General features: G+C 47.7%; 1 protein-coding gene across 1 annotated transcript; it reads right to left on the bottom strand.

Moving 5' to 3' along the window:
• Positions 1-8,377: 8,377 nt before the first annotated feature.
• LOC100381909 (uncharacterized) lies at positions 8,378-12,935 on the bottom strand. Its single transcript, NM_001361554.1, has 7 exons — positions 12,001-12,935; positions 10,371-10,502; positions 10,089-10,219; positions 9,807-10,017; positions 9,486-9,723; positions 9,213-9,363; positions 8,378-9,136 (listed from the first exon to the last, which is right to left on the bottom strand). Exons 1-7 carry the CDS (start codon positions 12,866-12,868, stop codon positions 8,792-8,794), a joined length of 2,076 nt encoding a protein of 691 aa, NP_001348483.1. The 5' UTR covers positions 12,869-12,935; the 3' UTR covers positions 8,378-8,791.
• Between the last annotated feature and the right edge of the window lie 2,964 nt (positions 12,936-15,899).

The raw sequence follows: 15,899 nt of genomic DNA, 5'->3' as shown, positions 1-15,899 counted from the left end.
CCCTCGTCGCCCCTTCAGGCAGGTGAAGGGCAAGACTGTGTATTTGGAGCAGCAAGAAGGCCGCAAGAAGCGGCGTACGGACAGAGAGGCCCGTGCAGCGGCAGCAGCTGCAGCAGCCGCTGCGCAGGCAGCACTTGGAGATCAGCCGCATGTTCCATCTGATCAGATTGCATTCCGTGCTCGTCGTCTCACCTCCCGGCCTCGCTCCTCCATTCACACCTACGCTTTCACTCCGCCACCCACCCTGCCTGCTCCCGTCACTCCTATTGCTCCATCCACCTCCACAACCATACCCACTACCAGCACTACGCCAGCTTCCACTGCTACCCCTGCTCCCGCTCCCGCTTCAGCTCCTCCTGTTCCTCCACCTCGCTTCCGGGAGCGTGATGAGACTGAGGTCCGTCCTCTGGTTTCGGATCCTCGTCTGTTTGATCTTCAGCGTGCTACTGCAGCACGGGTACGTCGGTTCAGGTACGTACCCGTGGAGTCTTGGCTACCTGCTCAGAGAGACCCAGCAGCAGGTGTTCTTTTCAGCACACGGATTCAGGAGTCATTCTTCAGGGCTCAGATGTCTGCTCAGATAGCGCTGCGAGTGCACCGCCTCTTGGATCTTCCAGCTTTTCTGCTTGCAGCCGGTGCTGAGTCTGAGGCGCATCTCACCTATCTGCCTGGCCTCCTGTCCCTTCTGACTATCAGCGGCAGATATGTTGAGGAGTGGGTCCGCGTCTTCTACGCCTCTGTTTGGATTGACCCGGATCATCATTGGATGAGGTTCCGCTTTGAGCGCGAGGATGTCACGATCTCTGCCAGTCAGATCCGACAGCTATTTGGATTCCCTGAGTCGTCGACTCGCCTCCACAGCCTCTGCTACGGCACTTCAGATCCTCCTCGTCGCCCTCACGGCGGTGTTGCTCCAGGGACAGCTCACGTCGCGGCTCTGTTCCGCCCGCCTTTCACAGATGGGTCGCGACGTTCTCCAGCAGACTTTACTACAGCAGCGAAGTACTTATATGAGCTCATCAGACGGACACTCCTGCCGAGGATGGGATACAGGGAGGCTACCACTCATATTCAGCTTTGGCTCCTTGGTGCCCTGGTATCCCACTCACAGTTTGATGTTGTGGACTTCCTGATCTGTGAGATCGAGGACACTGTTCTGGATGGGATTCGTGCTCGTCGGCAGCTACCTTATGCTCACTACTTGTGCCACATCTTTGCGCAGCTGATTCAGCCACCTCGTTTTCAGAGCACCCTTGAGGCCTCACGACTTGTTTTTGGATCTTACCATCCTGCTCCTGAGATTCCAGTGCCAGCTTCTGCTTCTGTGTTCGACTCTCAGGCCGAGGATGCAGCTCTTCGTCAGTTTGACACTCAGGGTACAGCAGCTGATGATGATGATGATGATGATGATGATGATTTTGGGGTTCCTCCTCCGCCTCCGCCTCCTATGCCTCCACGCTCACATGATCATGAGGCTGGGAGCTCTAGTGCTGCTCCTGCTACTCCTCAGGCTATGGACCCTGCTCTTGCTTCGATTCTCCAGACTCTCACTCAGCAGCAGGCTCACCTGGCAGCCGAGCAGGCCCGTTTATCCGAGAGGATGCTCTCTATGTTTCAGAACATGCAGGACAGGCAGGATGCACTTCAGCAGCAGCTTATTCAGGATAGGGCAGAGAATAGGGCATTCATGGCCCTCATGCTTCAGCATTCTGGTATCTCAGCACCTCCGGTTCAGTCTGCTCCGCCTCCTCCGCTTCACGCTCCAGTGGTGCCTTCGATCTTGTCTGGACCCCCTGCTGGTACCTCTCCACTCCGGCCGGTCACTTTGGCGTTCACCTCTCCGGCTCTCAGCTCTATCTGTCCGCAGCCGCCAGTGCCACCAGCATCTGCTGTTACCACTACCGCTGTGGCAGTATCTGTGACCGCTTCTGTTCCAGTAGCTCCTGCAGCGCGGCCTCCGTCCGAGTCAGTACCAGCTCCAGCTTCTACCGCAGATCCTGGATCCGAGACTGACTCTGACCCTCCGCCGGCGTTCGCTCTGCTACCTCGACCTCGACCGGATGCGCCCCCGCCGCCTCCTCCTGCTTCAGATGTTTAGGTTCAGGTCCTTTTGGTGTTTGACGCCAAAGGGGGAGAGATATGAGTTGTGAGAGCTAGGGGGAGTTAGAGAGTTAGTAGAGAGTCAGAGTCATTTTGATGTAATATATGTGCCTGCTACTCTCTGTACTACCTTGATGTTTTTGGCTCACAAACTCGTCATATACTCTCGTTGCGTATGATTGACAGTGTGTATTATGTTTTCACCTTATATTTTATCACCAGTCTTTTAGCTCTTGTTTCATTAATTTAACTTCACTTTTATATGAACAAGAATCTTATGATGTGTATGCGCTCACTCTTATTATTATGGTACACATTCTTTCTGTCAAAGATTACTGAGTATAACTAACCATTCTTTCTATTGACAGAATCTTCAAAACAAACTACTCTCACAAAACTTGTAGGGTTGTCATCAATCACCAAAAAAGGGGGAGATTGAAAGCATCTAGGCCCCTGGTTGGTTTTAGTGATTAATGACAACGTAATATTATATGTGACTAACATGTGTTTTGCAGAGACAAATGGTAAGTTAGGTCGCATGACAGGTAGAAGTACTACAACGGTGAAAACAATCCAGGAAATAAGAACTCGAAGCGACGGCTAAAACGACGGAACAAAAGGTGAAGGTCTACGGAGTCCGAGTGTCAAGGAGATGTGGACACTCGCGATTTAGTTAGGTCTTTTATTCTCTTTTAGCCGTACTATAAAGAGGGGTTGTCGATGAGTAGTTTGACCAAGAGAGTTCTAGTGTAGTGTTGGTGCACAATCACACTCATATACAGTGCTAGGTGTCACTCTAGAACTCACACACAAGTTAGAGCGAAAACCGATTTGAAAATCAGCTGAAAACAAGATTTAGTGTTTCTGGCTTAGGGGCACCGGACTGTCCGGTGCACCCTCTGCCAGGTGGGGCCAGGCTGGTCCACGGCAGAGTTTTTCCCCGTCGCAGAAACCCGAGAGCGCATCCTTCGGAGATGAATTTTAGTGGCACACCGGACACCGCACCGGACTGTCCGGTGTGCACCGGACAGTGGACTGTTCACTGTCCGGTGCGCCATGAGTCCAACGGCTCTGTGTCAGAACTAGCCGTTGGAAGTGACCGGTGGCGCACCGTTGGCGCACCGGTGGCGCACCGGACTGTCCGGTGCGCCATCGCGCAGCACATTGCCTGTAACGGCTAGTTGGTGGGTGAGGGCTATTTATACCCCCTCCACCCACCATATTCAATGTCTTGCACTCCACATTTATTCCAGCACATTGGTAGAGCATTGCAAGCACCAAAAGCCTTGTGAGGAGATTAGAGAATCATAATCCGCGCTTGTTCCTCATTAGCGCTAGTGAGAGCCACCTAGAGCACACACCACTTGCATTAGGCTTCTCTTGGTCAAGCGAAAGTCTACGACTTGTTACTCTTGGTGATCGGCATCACCTAGACGGCTTGGTGGCGTTGGGAGCTCGGTGATCACCGTGAAGATCTTGTTGGTGACCCGACTCAAGTTTGTAAGCGGTCTCGAGGGATCCACCGCGCCGGAGTGGCAAAGGATCATCTCGTAGTGAGCACTTGGTTCTTGCGAGGACCAAGGGGGAGCGATACCCTTGCGCGGGTGCTCCAACGAGGACTAGTGGAGAGTGCCGACTCTTCGATACCTCGGGAAAAATTGGAGGAGTCTTCTAAACTTTGCTTTATATTCCGCACTTAATTCAAGCACTTTACATTGTGTATTTGTTTAGCAAGTATTTGAAGTATTATCTTAGCTTTGTTACATTTCTAGTATTATATTCTTAGTGCTAGTTGTTGGGGTGAAGTTGGGCTCTTGTTTAGCTCTTGCTTAGGTTTTAATTAGTGTTGATTTTTAGAAAAGCCCAATTCACCCCCCCCCCCTCTTGGGCATCGTGATCCTTTCACCGATGGTTAATTCAACGGACGTGACTTCCCTGGCTTTGATCGAACTATCAGTTCCAACACCGCTGAGGGTCATGTTGGTCTTGACAAGTTCGTCATCTTGTTTACCTAATTTTCTGTACAATGAATAAGGCATTAGATTTACAGCCGCCCCTCCATCTACCAACATCCTAGCAATCGGTATCCCATCAATGTGGCCGCGCACGAAGAGCGGCTTTAAATGGTTTACCGATTCCTTTGGTTTAGTAAAGGTGGCTTCTTTAGGACCAAAATCAAACTGGGCAACAACAGGTTCATCGTCGCCGATAATAGTACAATCGGCAGAAAATGTAATAATATTTACATCCATACCTGGGCGTTCTGGAGAAGCCTCGTAGTCGACCAGGTCTTCTCCCAGCAGGTCGTCCTCCTCCATTGATGTTGTCGTGTCGTTGGAGGCCTCCTGGTGAACGGCGGACGGTCCGCGTGCGAAGGCCGGACGGTCCGCGCCTGGTGCAGGTTGTCCAGACGCTTCCTGGTGAAAGCCGGACGGTTCGTGCGCAGGGGCCGGACGGTCCGCGCCTGGTGCAGGTTGACTTTCTATTTCCGTGGCCGTTTGTTTTTTCTCGACGGCCTTTGGTCTCCATTTCTTTTGCGGTGGCGGGTATAGTGGATGCGTGTCATTGAATATCTTTTCCGCCTCTTTCTCCTGGCTCTCCTTCACTCTTAGGCGCTGTAATTTTCTCTTTTGGGATCGTGTCAATCCCGCCGGGCACCATCGAGGCATGGAGTATTTTGGATCGGCTGTTTTGACGATAGCCGTATCCTTTTTGGTTGTGTTATACTTTTTGGTTGTGTTGGCCGATTCACCAAAAATCATCAGCCCTTTATTGTCCCCCTGTATGACAACATCTGCAGTGCCTATTTTGATGATGTCTTTTTTCGTTGTTCTTTGAGTTGCTACAGACATATGCCCCCCTGCCGGATTGGTCGGCCTAGGAGGCCGAGTAATCCGGCAATCTTGTTGGGCCTGTGCCTGGTGACCAGATCCAGCAGCGCTCAATCGGTCTTGCACTGGCGGCGCCAACCTATCAAAAACGGATGTTTGGGGTGCCCCCCAGGCGGGGTACTGTGGCATCCCAAGTGGATATGGTGGCATGCCCCACATTTGATTTGGGACATATGGTGGAGGTAAGTATGTGTATGGATATGGCATAGATGGATAAGGGGGTGGAGGGGTCTATGTCGGTATGTTAGGTCTCAATTGTACAATAGGACCTTTCATTTCTTCCGATTGGTGAGGTGGTCCAATCGTTTTGACCTGACGTTGCTCATGAATGGGTGAGCGGGGTCGCTTTGGTGGCCGGTTACTGGGACCGGCCTTCTTTTTCACGTATTTAGACAACAATTGATCGAAAGTCGGGCCAGGCTTGATCAGCCGACCAGCTGCTTTAAATGTATTTGTTTTCCACGTACCTATCTCGGGTCATCGTGGTTTGAAGGTACGTGGTTGCTGCGGGTCCTGAGCACGGCCGGACCGTCCGCTGGAGTTCGCCGGACCGTCCGGAGAAGCGTCGGACCGTCCGCGTCTGGATGGCGGACCGTCCGCGATGCGCAAAATGGGTTCTTGCGCTTGTCTCCCTGTCTGTGTTTGCCCCCCAGTGCCAGAGGCTGTGATGGTCACCTTCAAGGTCTCCCCTCCATCAGGAGTCTTCTCTGCCACCACTTTTCTGCAAGAAGTTTTATGATTCCCACCGGCCTCTCTTGCATTGCTGATGACTATTTCTTTGCCTTTGCCTTCATCGGCTGTGTTTGGTCGAGTCAGGACTTTCTTGCCCTCAAAGTCGATCATGTTCATTGGAAAGGGCTCCGTGTCCACCTGCATTTCCTGAAATTTCAATCGTCCTTCGTTAATGGCCGATTGAATCTGTCGACGGAATACATTACAATCATTAGTGGCATGAGAAAATGAGTTATGCCACTTGCAATATGCACGACGTTTTAGCTCGTCGGCGGATGGAATAGTGTGATTTATTTTAATGTTGCCATTTTTGAGTAATTCATCAAATATTCTATCACACTTACCAACATTAAATGTAAACTTAACCTCCTCTTGTCGTTTCTTTTGAACCGGCTGTAAGGAGGAACAAGCCGAAGATTTGGCCTGTTTTGGCCAAACCATTTCAGCAGCATACACCTCTGCTGATTCGTCTTCTGAGCTACTTTGGTCGCATTCTACTACATGTATGTTGTGACGAATTGTTTTAGTAGTTTCTTTGCTTCGGCTTTCACAAGCCAAAGCTCTCTGGTGTAATTGTGCTAGTGTAAAGAATTGGATGCCTTCTAATCTTTCCTTTAAATAATATCGCAGACCATTAAAAGCTAATCCTACTAGCTGTTTCTCTGCTAAATGAATTTGAAAGCATCGGTTTCTTGTATCTCGGAATCTCCGGATGTAATCATTAACCGATTCATCTTTTGTCTGTCGCAACGACGCTAAATCTACCAAATCCAACTCATAGTCACCGGAGAAAAAATGATCATGAAATTTTTGTTCTAAATCCCCCCATGATGAAATGGAATTAGGAGGTAAAGTGGCGTACCATGCAAACGCAGTTCCTGTTAAAGATAATGAAAATAAACGTACGCGAAATGCCTCTGTGTCGGCCAATTCTCCTAATTGTGCTAAAAATTGGCCTATGTGTTCACGTGTGTTCTTTCCTTGATCACCCGAAAATTTTGTGAATTCGGGTATCCTGGTTCCCTGTGGGTATGGGTGGTGATCAAATCGGCTGTCATAAGGTTTCCGATATGATTGCCCCCCAGGGACCATGCTCACTCCGAGCTTATCTCAGAACGCCCCGGCTATTTCTTCCCTTACTATATCAATGGCAGCCGGTGCGAGACCACTGGCTCTCTGGTCAAACATAGGTGGGGTTGGTTGCATGTTGGTATGTTGTCGTTCCCCCCATTGGTTTGAGCTACGTGGTGCATTGCCATTTGCCCTATATGGTTCGTGTGTTTGATCGTTCCTTTCCGGCCTTCTAGGTGGGGCCGGAAAGTTTTCCTGGGCTCTAGATCTCGAATTAATAGGTTGATGCATTGTATAGTGCGATGGGAAGTGTTGCTGGGACGGGTGAGGATTCAGGTAGCAATCCTGCTCAAAAAGGTCATGCGCGGACTGTCCGGACATTGGCCCGTATCGTCCGTGATTATGTGCGGACCGTCCGTCGTTGTACGCGGATGGTCCGACTGGGTAGTTTAGATTCTGTGTCGCATGTGGTGGTTCGGGCGCATATCTAGGTAACTCATTAAAAATAGGCCCGACTGTTGTTGGCCCGGACGGTCCGCGCTCACGTGCGGAGGGTCCGGGCATGTGCAGATCGGCTGATTTGCTGCCGATTTGCGGTTGTTCAGGGTATGTGTCCATCGGCATCCCATAAAGGGGTTGTGACTGGTCGTGACAACCTGTAGCCGATGTGTTACGCGTGTTACCTCCTAACTCAACCTCGTGTGAAGGAAAATTTGTGATGTTAGATTTATCGAATGCACGTACTAGTCTCTTAACATCGCTTTGCATACCCCCTATGATGTTCTGCATTTGTTCACGCTGCTCTTCTACGTAATTTCTAAGAGATTGTAGCTCGTTGGTATTACTTACATTGGGGATATCTGGCGTGGGTTGGAGCGAAGCCGGATCCGTCGCCCGATGTCGGACGACCCTGTTGTTCCTGTCCACTTTGAAGTTGGCCAATAATTTTGCTTTCGCCTCCTGGATCATCCGCTCCTTGTGCTCCTCAAACTGGAGCTGCTCGTCAGCCGGCAAGGTTTCCCAAGTCGGCTCTATGATGTTGCTTGGAGAAATATCAGAGCTCTCCCTTGAACCGGCCATTGAGGGCCGATTTGATGAGCCTAGATGTGTCTTCCCCAGCGGAGTCGCCAAAAAGTATGTTGACGCCTTTTCGGAGCGTCAAACACTCAAGAAGAACCGTGGCGATGCCCTCTGCACAGGGGCGGACGGTCCACGCGCGGGGCCGGACGGTCCGCGGCCTGGTGCGAGGCGCGGTGGTATTCTCTGCGCAGGGGCGGACTGTCCGCGGCATGGAGCCGGACGGTCCGCGGCCTGGTGCGCAGCTGGGGCTTCTCTGCCTGACAGCCGGACGGTCCGCGCCCTAGGGCCGGACGGTCCGCGCGTGTGCAGGGGCGGCAGAAGTCGCCGGCGGCGCCTGGATCTCGCTCCCGGGAGGGACCCCGTCGGGGAGGAGAGATCCTAGGAGTTGTGTAGGCTCGGGCAGGCCGACCTAGACTCCTCTAATCGACGTAGAGTCGAGGAGAGGCGGAGAATTTGGGGATTGAGTGGCTAAACCTAAACTAGACTAGAACTACTCCTAGGATAAAATGCGAATAGAAGTTGTATTGATTCGATTGTTGATGATTACAAATCGGTCGTAGACCTCTCTATTTATAGAGGAGGGGGGCTGGACCCTTTACACAACTGATTCCGAGCTAATCCCGCGAATATAGCTAACAACCGTAGCACAAAACTCGGAACCCTAATCTGTTCTGCGCACGCGCGGACCGTCCGGCCCACAGGCGCGGACCGTCCGGACCGCGGACCGTCCGGCCTCAGGGCCGGACAGTCCGCCGGCTCATTTCTGGTTCGAACAAAAGGGAAAAAAGATCTCAAGCACTAATGACAATCAATTCTAAGGCTAAACTGTCACCCATGTGCCTGGGTAAAAAAGTCCTTAGCCACTAGCGTCAAGTGTTAGATGCTACAACAAACAACCATGTCCAACTACTATGGCCTCATCTTGGTTCCAGCTCTGTAATTGACACTTCGTTTGGTGATATCGCCCCTGGCTTGCCATTATCGACGGATCGGGAAGCTATAGGATATGATTCTGAATGAACAGTTGAGTAGTAGCCGCTCTTGGGAATGAAGAATGCTGGCTTTAATGGAGACTGGAGAGGCATAGTGCCACTGCTGAGCATGATGTTTACTGTTGACATCTTCGGTCTATCAACAGGGTTATCTTGAACACACAGTAGCCCGATATGGACATTTTTCAGCATCTGTTCTGCAGGAGCTTTGCCTCTCAGAGATGGATCCATGATCTCCACAATTGTTCCCATTGTCCAGTGCTCCCAGACCTGTGTCAAATGCAAATTTTGTTATCATTTCTGAGGCAAATACTTTTGTAGGTTTGGGTATAGTGTAATGTCTTACAAGACTTAAGAGATCAACAGATTGCTCGATATTAAAGGAACCACTGCTGCTTCTTCCGGTTAATATTTCCAGGATCAAGACGCCGAAGCTGAAGACATCTGACTTTATAGAATAGTGGCCACGCATGGCATACTCTGGAGACATATATCCACTGCAACGTGAAGAAAAATCCATTCTAGTCAAGGATGCAGCTAGACATATTTATAAAGGAGCGAAAACATCAAAAGATAAACAACAATTGATGGGAGAGGGGAAGCATGGGCATAGACGTACTATGTTCCGACGACTCGATTTGTGACCTCCCGTGATTGATCCCCACCAAATAGCCTTGCTAGGCCAAAATCAGATATCTTAGGAGTATAATCAGAGTTTAAAAGGACATTGCTCGCCTTAAGGTCCCGGTGAATAATCTTCAACTGAGAATCTTCATGGAGATACTGTAACCCTCGAGCAATTCCATCTATTATCTTAACTCTCTTTCCCCAATCTAGCTCCTTGCTTTTCTCAGAATCTGGCAGTTCGACATACATCATGTCAGTAATTTTAAATTGGTAGTACTTATACTATGGGAAACAAATAACTACAAAATAGTACCAAAAAGAATGGTGTCGATGCTTTTGTTGGGCATGTATTCATACACAAGCAGTTTCTCATATTCTTGCAAGCAAACACCAACAAGCCTGACAAGATTCTTGTGCTGAAGCTTGGCAACCAAAACAAGCTCATTTTTCAGCTCTTGTATTCCTTGCCCTGAGCTCTGTGAGAGCCTCTTCACTGCAATTTCTTGGTTGTCAGGAAGGACACCCTGCATATGTGTGGACATTCAGTTTTTTAAACCCAAAACACTATGAAATGAAATGGTATGCGTGTCATCACCTTATAGACTGTACCAAAACCTCCTTCACCAAGCCTATTGCTCTCAGCAAAGTTATCAGTTGCAGCACGTAGCATTGATATATCGAGAAGAAGTGAATCAATACTTTCAATCTCTGATTGATTAACTGAATCTGTCAAAAGGAAAAATAAGGATGTAATAACAAATATAATATATGTGAATATAAACTACATTAAATTCAATTTAGAACAAAAAATAACAATCACATATAAGCGTTACTATTTATCCCTATATCACAATTACAGAATGTTAAGATGACTTACAAGATGATGTCTGATCTCTTGCTGGCCTTCTCCTCCACAGGAAACAGAGACAAACCATAGTTATAGCTAGCACGCCAGCAACTATAGGCAATACAATTGCTATAACAATTCCCGTTCTGTTTCTGCTTCTCCCTGTAAACAGATTCCACCAACTTCAGTAATAGCACGCAGGAAATCTTGGTAACAATTCAACCACAATCTGAACCACTTGGTACAAAACATATTTTACTACAATAAAGCTTCATTCCAGAAGATACAATGACTCAGAGCACATGTAGGAAATTTTGGGGGTCCAAGCACTAAGAAGCTTAGTGCGACTAGGCCCATACATTAAGGAAATCGACTACTAGTAGAGTAGCAGTGTGGCGCTTTGCGATATATTATTCAGGATAAGTTCCAACAGACGAAAACAAAGACACCTTTACGACAAAATTTCATCTTTTGCTGACTCTTTCCTAATTAATAGATCTTGAAGTGGACCATGAGATGGTTTTTAATACTTAGCTTCGGGCAGTGCCTACTGGAAACGGAACTAACCACATTGTTTTGTGGGCTAATCTGTTTGACTTCATCATGCATAATGGAAAACACAAGCACCCTTGAAAACGTAAGAATATTTCTAAAAAATGTACATGATTTATCTATAGTTGAGGGCTTCGTGGTATACAGGTCTTTTTTTAAGAACGAGGTAGTGGTAGTTGAGGCTTTCTTCTATTCATTTTTTTTAAAAAAAATACCAATCGTATGCCTTGAACGCCAATATGCATAATTGTTCTTCTTTTGAACTAATTGAGTAAGGCCCGTTCTGGTGCAGCCGGTTCTACTGTCATATTAGCTATCGACCATACAATGATACAACCGATCATGTTATCGACCACCGTCAATCTTTATCTATTGAAGCAGTGCACAACCTTTATCGACCATCTTATAGTCGCTTTAGCGTCGCATCAACTTTTCTTCTAGAGACTTCTATTTAAAATGGAACACAACGTTGTATTGAAATAAAAAGTCATCCGTGTATAAAATTAAGCAAATAAAATTTACATGATGCATAAAACATAAATAAAAATTGTATGATTTATACATAATTCATAGAACATAAATAACAATTACATAATTCTGAAAGTAAAAAATATATAATTCATATTTTTTGTTTTTTACAATCTTTTAGTTTTTTAAATGAGCTTTAAACGGTTTAAAAAATAGGTAGCTAACATGACATACAAATCCAATTGATATCGACCGGTCTAGATCAAACTAATGCTAACGGATGGACACTTGAGACTGTCTCCAGCACCTATCTTATCTTAACTCCTATCTCGAAATTCACTATATAAATAATTTAATAATCCCCTATTTTTTATCCGATTTGTTGTGGACAGACGTGGCCCTAGTTGTGAGTGGGACCGAACCGGTCAGCAGACCACGTCAACGATTAGATACGGTTCTTCAGCGTAATATATAATTTCTGTTTCCATTCAATAAATGATAGCGATGGGACTGCAGAGATGTCAAGATCATCATACACGGTCACGTATCTGCTAGCAAAGTCTGATTTGAAGGAAACATGAACAACCGCTAAAACAAAACAAGAACTGAAAACTTGGCGAGTTCGTGTCTGACATCTCACCTGTTGGGGTTACCGTCGGCGTCACGTTAACCTGCGCAGGAGACGGTGCCGGCGCCGGCGCGGACGGCGCTGGCAGCCGCAGCGACGGCCCCCCGGAGAAGAAAGAATAGAGATCATACCTGAAATTACAGCGCATGCCGATAATCCTCCCGCCCCGCCTGCCGCTGAGGTACTGCGGCATATCGGAAATTATGCTCCGGAGGCAGGTCCGGCACTCGGCGGGCGACATGTTCGGCGTGCACTGCGTGAGCCCGTAGATGGTGGGATCGGTCGCGTCGAAGCCCTCCTCCCCCGTGGCGAACCGCCGTGACGAGTTGGCCGCGGCGTAGTCGGCGGTGGCGTTGAGGAGCACGGCGACGGCGGCGTCGAAGGCCCGCACGGGCGGGCTCACGTTCTGCGAGTTCATGAGGACTATGGCATCGCCGTTGTTGGTGGCGCTGGCGATGAAGTCCTTGTTGGAGAAGCGGAGGTAGCAGGCGTCGTAGAACACGGCGGCGTCCTTGTTGTAGGCGCACAGCTGCTGCGCGTCCTGGAACGCCGTGGTGACGCAGGCGCCGCAGGCCGTGGCGTTGATGTCCCCGCGGCAGAGCGCGAGCGCGTAGACGGCGTCGGGGAGGGCGCCGGCGCTGCCCTCCGCGAATAGCGTCGCCGACCGGGATGCGTTCGCGGGGAGCGCCTTGGCGAGGCTCGCGAGGTTGGACTGGTAAGTGCTATTGGCTGAGTAGTTGTCCGTGTTCCCGCAGGATTGCCACGGCTGCGCGGCGGCCCCCGGCGCGATGAGGAGGAGGAGGAGGAGGAGGAGGAAGGAGGAGAGGGCAAGGGGGAGGAGCCGCGACCGGGAGCCGGGACCGGGCGCTGCTGTGGCCATGACGCCGCGGCGGCTCGTCAGTGGTGAGCACCTGAGCGGTGACGGAGGGCGTGCCTGGTGCCGTGTGCGTCGCGGGGGGCGGGGCGTGTCCTTTGACTAGCAAAGTAGCAACGCATTGGAGTATTAGTTCGAATTGACCGGCAGGGTGGGGGCCGCCGGCGACGTCCCTCGCTGCGGCCTGTGGTAGTGGTATCAGTATCAGCGTTGCATCTAAGGGGGTGTTTGGTTTCTAGGGACTAATGTTTAGTCCCTAGATTTTATTTCATTTTAGTTCCAAAATTGACAAATATAGAAACTAAAACTTTATTTTAGTTTCTATATTTAGCAATTTATACACTAAAAAGGAATAAAATGAAGGAACTAAACATTAGTCCCTAGAAACCAAACACCCCCTAAGAGTGTGCACACGGTATGGTAGCCTAGAGCAAAAAACAGGGAAAGTTCGTGAGATGTCACGGTCAAAAGAAACTCGATCATCACGTTGGTCACCTCTAGAGATGCGGAATTCCTCTATTATAGAACAAGTATGAGGTAATTTAGGCTAATAAATTATGGCTAAAATTAATTGAACGCATACAAACAATCCAGTTAATAGTTCAGATATTAGCAATCTTTAGCCGAAAACATCTAAACACGTCAGCTACTAGTCCAGCTAACTATTAGTTGCACTTTTAACAATCCATTAGTTCATTGACTGGTTCAACCTAGCTAAAATTAACTAATAGTTAACTAGCTATTTATTAGTCAGTTAATTCCACTAGTGATTTTTATTCAGCTAACTATTAGTTATAGTACATTCAAACAGTCCCTTATGCCCTATTTCAAACTTATAAAACTAATAGTTAGTAGCTAAAATTACTTAAAAGGTTTAGAATAGGTCAGCTAATAGACCCTCCCTAATTGTTAGTTATACATCTCAAATAGATTTAGTTGGTAGCTGCTCCAACCCAGCTAATAACTTATTAGATGCATAACAATTAGTTTTAGAGGTGCTTTTAGAGGTTTGGAACTAGGTTGTAGCCCCACGAGGATCAAAATGGGGAAATTTAGTCCATATTGGAATCACATGGATGGGGATGGGTAACTCTTCCCTGTCCTTGTTCCCAACGTACTCGCCCCATGAACTTCTCTTAATTTAAATTAGTCTATTGAGTTGTTATAATTATACTAAAAACTCAATACATATCCTATTATAAAATTAAACTAAACTCTAAAGTATATGTATCGTATAATTTTAAATCTTATTTGTTCAATTTACATTCATTTGATATAATCAATTTAAATTGGTCTCTAGATATTGTACTTTCTAGCGGGGATGGATCCCCGCGGGAATAAATTCCCCGCGATGAGGACAGGGATAGGAGAAAAGGCTCCCATGTGAGTGTTCGCAGGGACGATGACGAAGCGAAGAGTATGTAGTATTGTCTCTCCAACGGCCTTCCGAGCCTTCCTTCTATGCATGTTATTTTGAGCTCACTAGTGAGCCATGTTAACATACAAGGCCCATCTAGAGTTCTAGATATGACAATTAAGATTCAAACCCTGATTCACTATGGGGAATTCCTCTAGTAGGGAATAAAAACGGAGGTAATTTAGTCTCTATGAAAATCGAAACAAAGAAAATTTAGTCTATGTTGGGTTTGTGGGGACAAAGATGGGGAATCATCCTCCGTCCATGTTCCCCATATACGAGCCCCATGAACTTCTCTTGATCTAAATGAGTCGAATGAAAATTTTAAAACTTAATACAGAACATATTTTAAAATAGCAAACTAAACTCTAAAGTAGATGTCTCTTGTAATTTTTAATCCGATTTGTTCAATTTATATTGATTTGATATAATCAATTTGAATTTGTCTCTAAATATTGCATTTTTCTAATGGGCATGGTTCCCCGCGAATATAGATTCCTCGATGAGGACGAGGGCGAAAGAAAAAGCTCCCCCGTGAGCGTTCGCAGGGATGGGAACAAAGAATTTTTTTCTCTCAACGAGGATGAGGATGGGGAGCCATTCCTTGATGAGAAACCCCATGTTGCCATCTGTAGGTCCATCTCCTTCCCCAATGTCTGTTGAGAGCCTACTTCGAAACCAATGGGTTTGGCTATCTCCTTCGTTATGAACTACCACCACCATGCTAACTTCTCTGCTTTTGACTTCTCCACACTACCGGTAACTCCTCATCGGCCCTGACGATGTCCACCACTACACTACCACGTTAATCTCTCATATTGCTTTTGATGTCTCCACCATCTCCATCACCCATCGGCGGGTAGCGGTTCCACCTGGCCCCATGACATCCTACTCTCTCTCTCTCTCTCTCTCTTTTTAATATATACTAGCTGGATGCCCGTGCGTTGCAACGGGAATATATAATACCAGTATACTACGATAACTTATATACAAAATATGTGTTATATTGTTATGAAAAAATGTTTCATAATCAATTTGTGATCCTAGCCATACATAAATTTTGTTATTTTAATCTAGTTATTTCACCACTACATCGCAACCATCAGTATCATACAGACTTCGATATATGCCACGATTTGTATGGTCTCATCATTGGAGAGCACGAGCACGTTCCACACATGCCGGAAAAATTCCCTCGTACATCGTTAGTCATCAGACACGCACCACCATATGCTCTTGCTTAAACAAAAAGGTAAGTGTGTATGTGTTTGCGAAGAGAATTAAAGGCAGGTCGGCACAAAAGCTACCCTGACGGTGGCGAGGATGACGAACTGGTCACTGTTGTCGATCCTCCTCTGTGTCACCTCCGGCGCCAAGATGACGCCACAATCCTCGATATAGTAGTCGTCGAACGCACGCGACATGACGAGTACCGATGACTCTTGGTTGGGCTGCCAAACGAAGTGCACCCCGGGCTCATCAGCGAGGTAGTACCCCTGGTCGTTGCACCACCGAATGCGCTATTCCACTACATACATCATGTTCGAGGACACTCACACAACGTCAGCAACGTCCATCGTCCCAGCACACAAGAATTCATGTCCGGCCAGTAGCGACTTA

The sequence above is a fragment of the Zea mays genome, chromosome 2, assembly GCF_902167145.1.
Source record: "Zea mays cultivar B73 chromosome 2, Zm-B73-REFERENCE-NAM-5.0, whole genome shotgun sequence".
NCBI classification, from domain to species: domain Eukaryota; kingdom Viridiplantae; phylum Streptophyta; class Magnoliopsida; order Poales; family Poaceae; genus Zea; species Zea mays.
Note: the sequence above shows the minus strand (reverse complement) of the source record. Positions and strands in the feature narration are given on the sequence as shown.

What these genes read in the sequence shown, in the direction of transcription:
- LOC100381909 (NM_001361554.1), bottom strand. Translation starts at nt 12,868, where the DNA reads ATGGCCACAGCAGCGCCCGGTCCCGGCTCCCGGTCGCGGCTCCTCCCC. An exon ending in GCCGACGGTAACCCCAACAG is followed by an intron (nt 10,503 to 12,000) that starts GTGAGATGTCAG and finishes ATCTGTTTACAG; the next exon opens with GGAGAAGCAGAAACAGAACG. An exon ending in GTTTTGGTACAGTCTATAAG is followed by an intron (nt 10,018 to 10,088) that starts GTGATGACACGC and finishes ACACATATGCAG; the next exon opens with GGTGTCCTTCCTGACAACCA.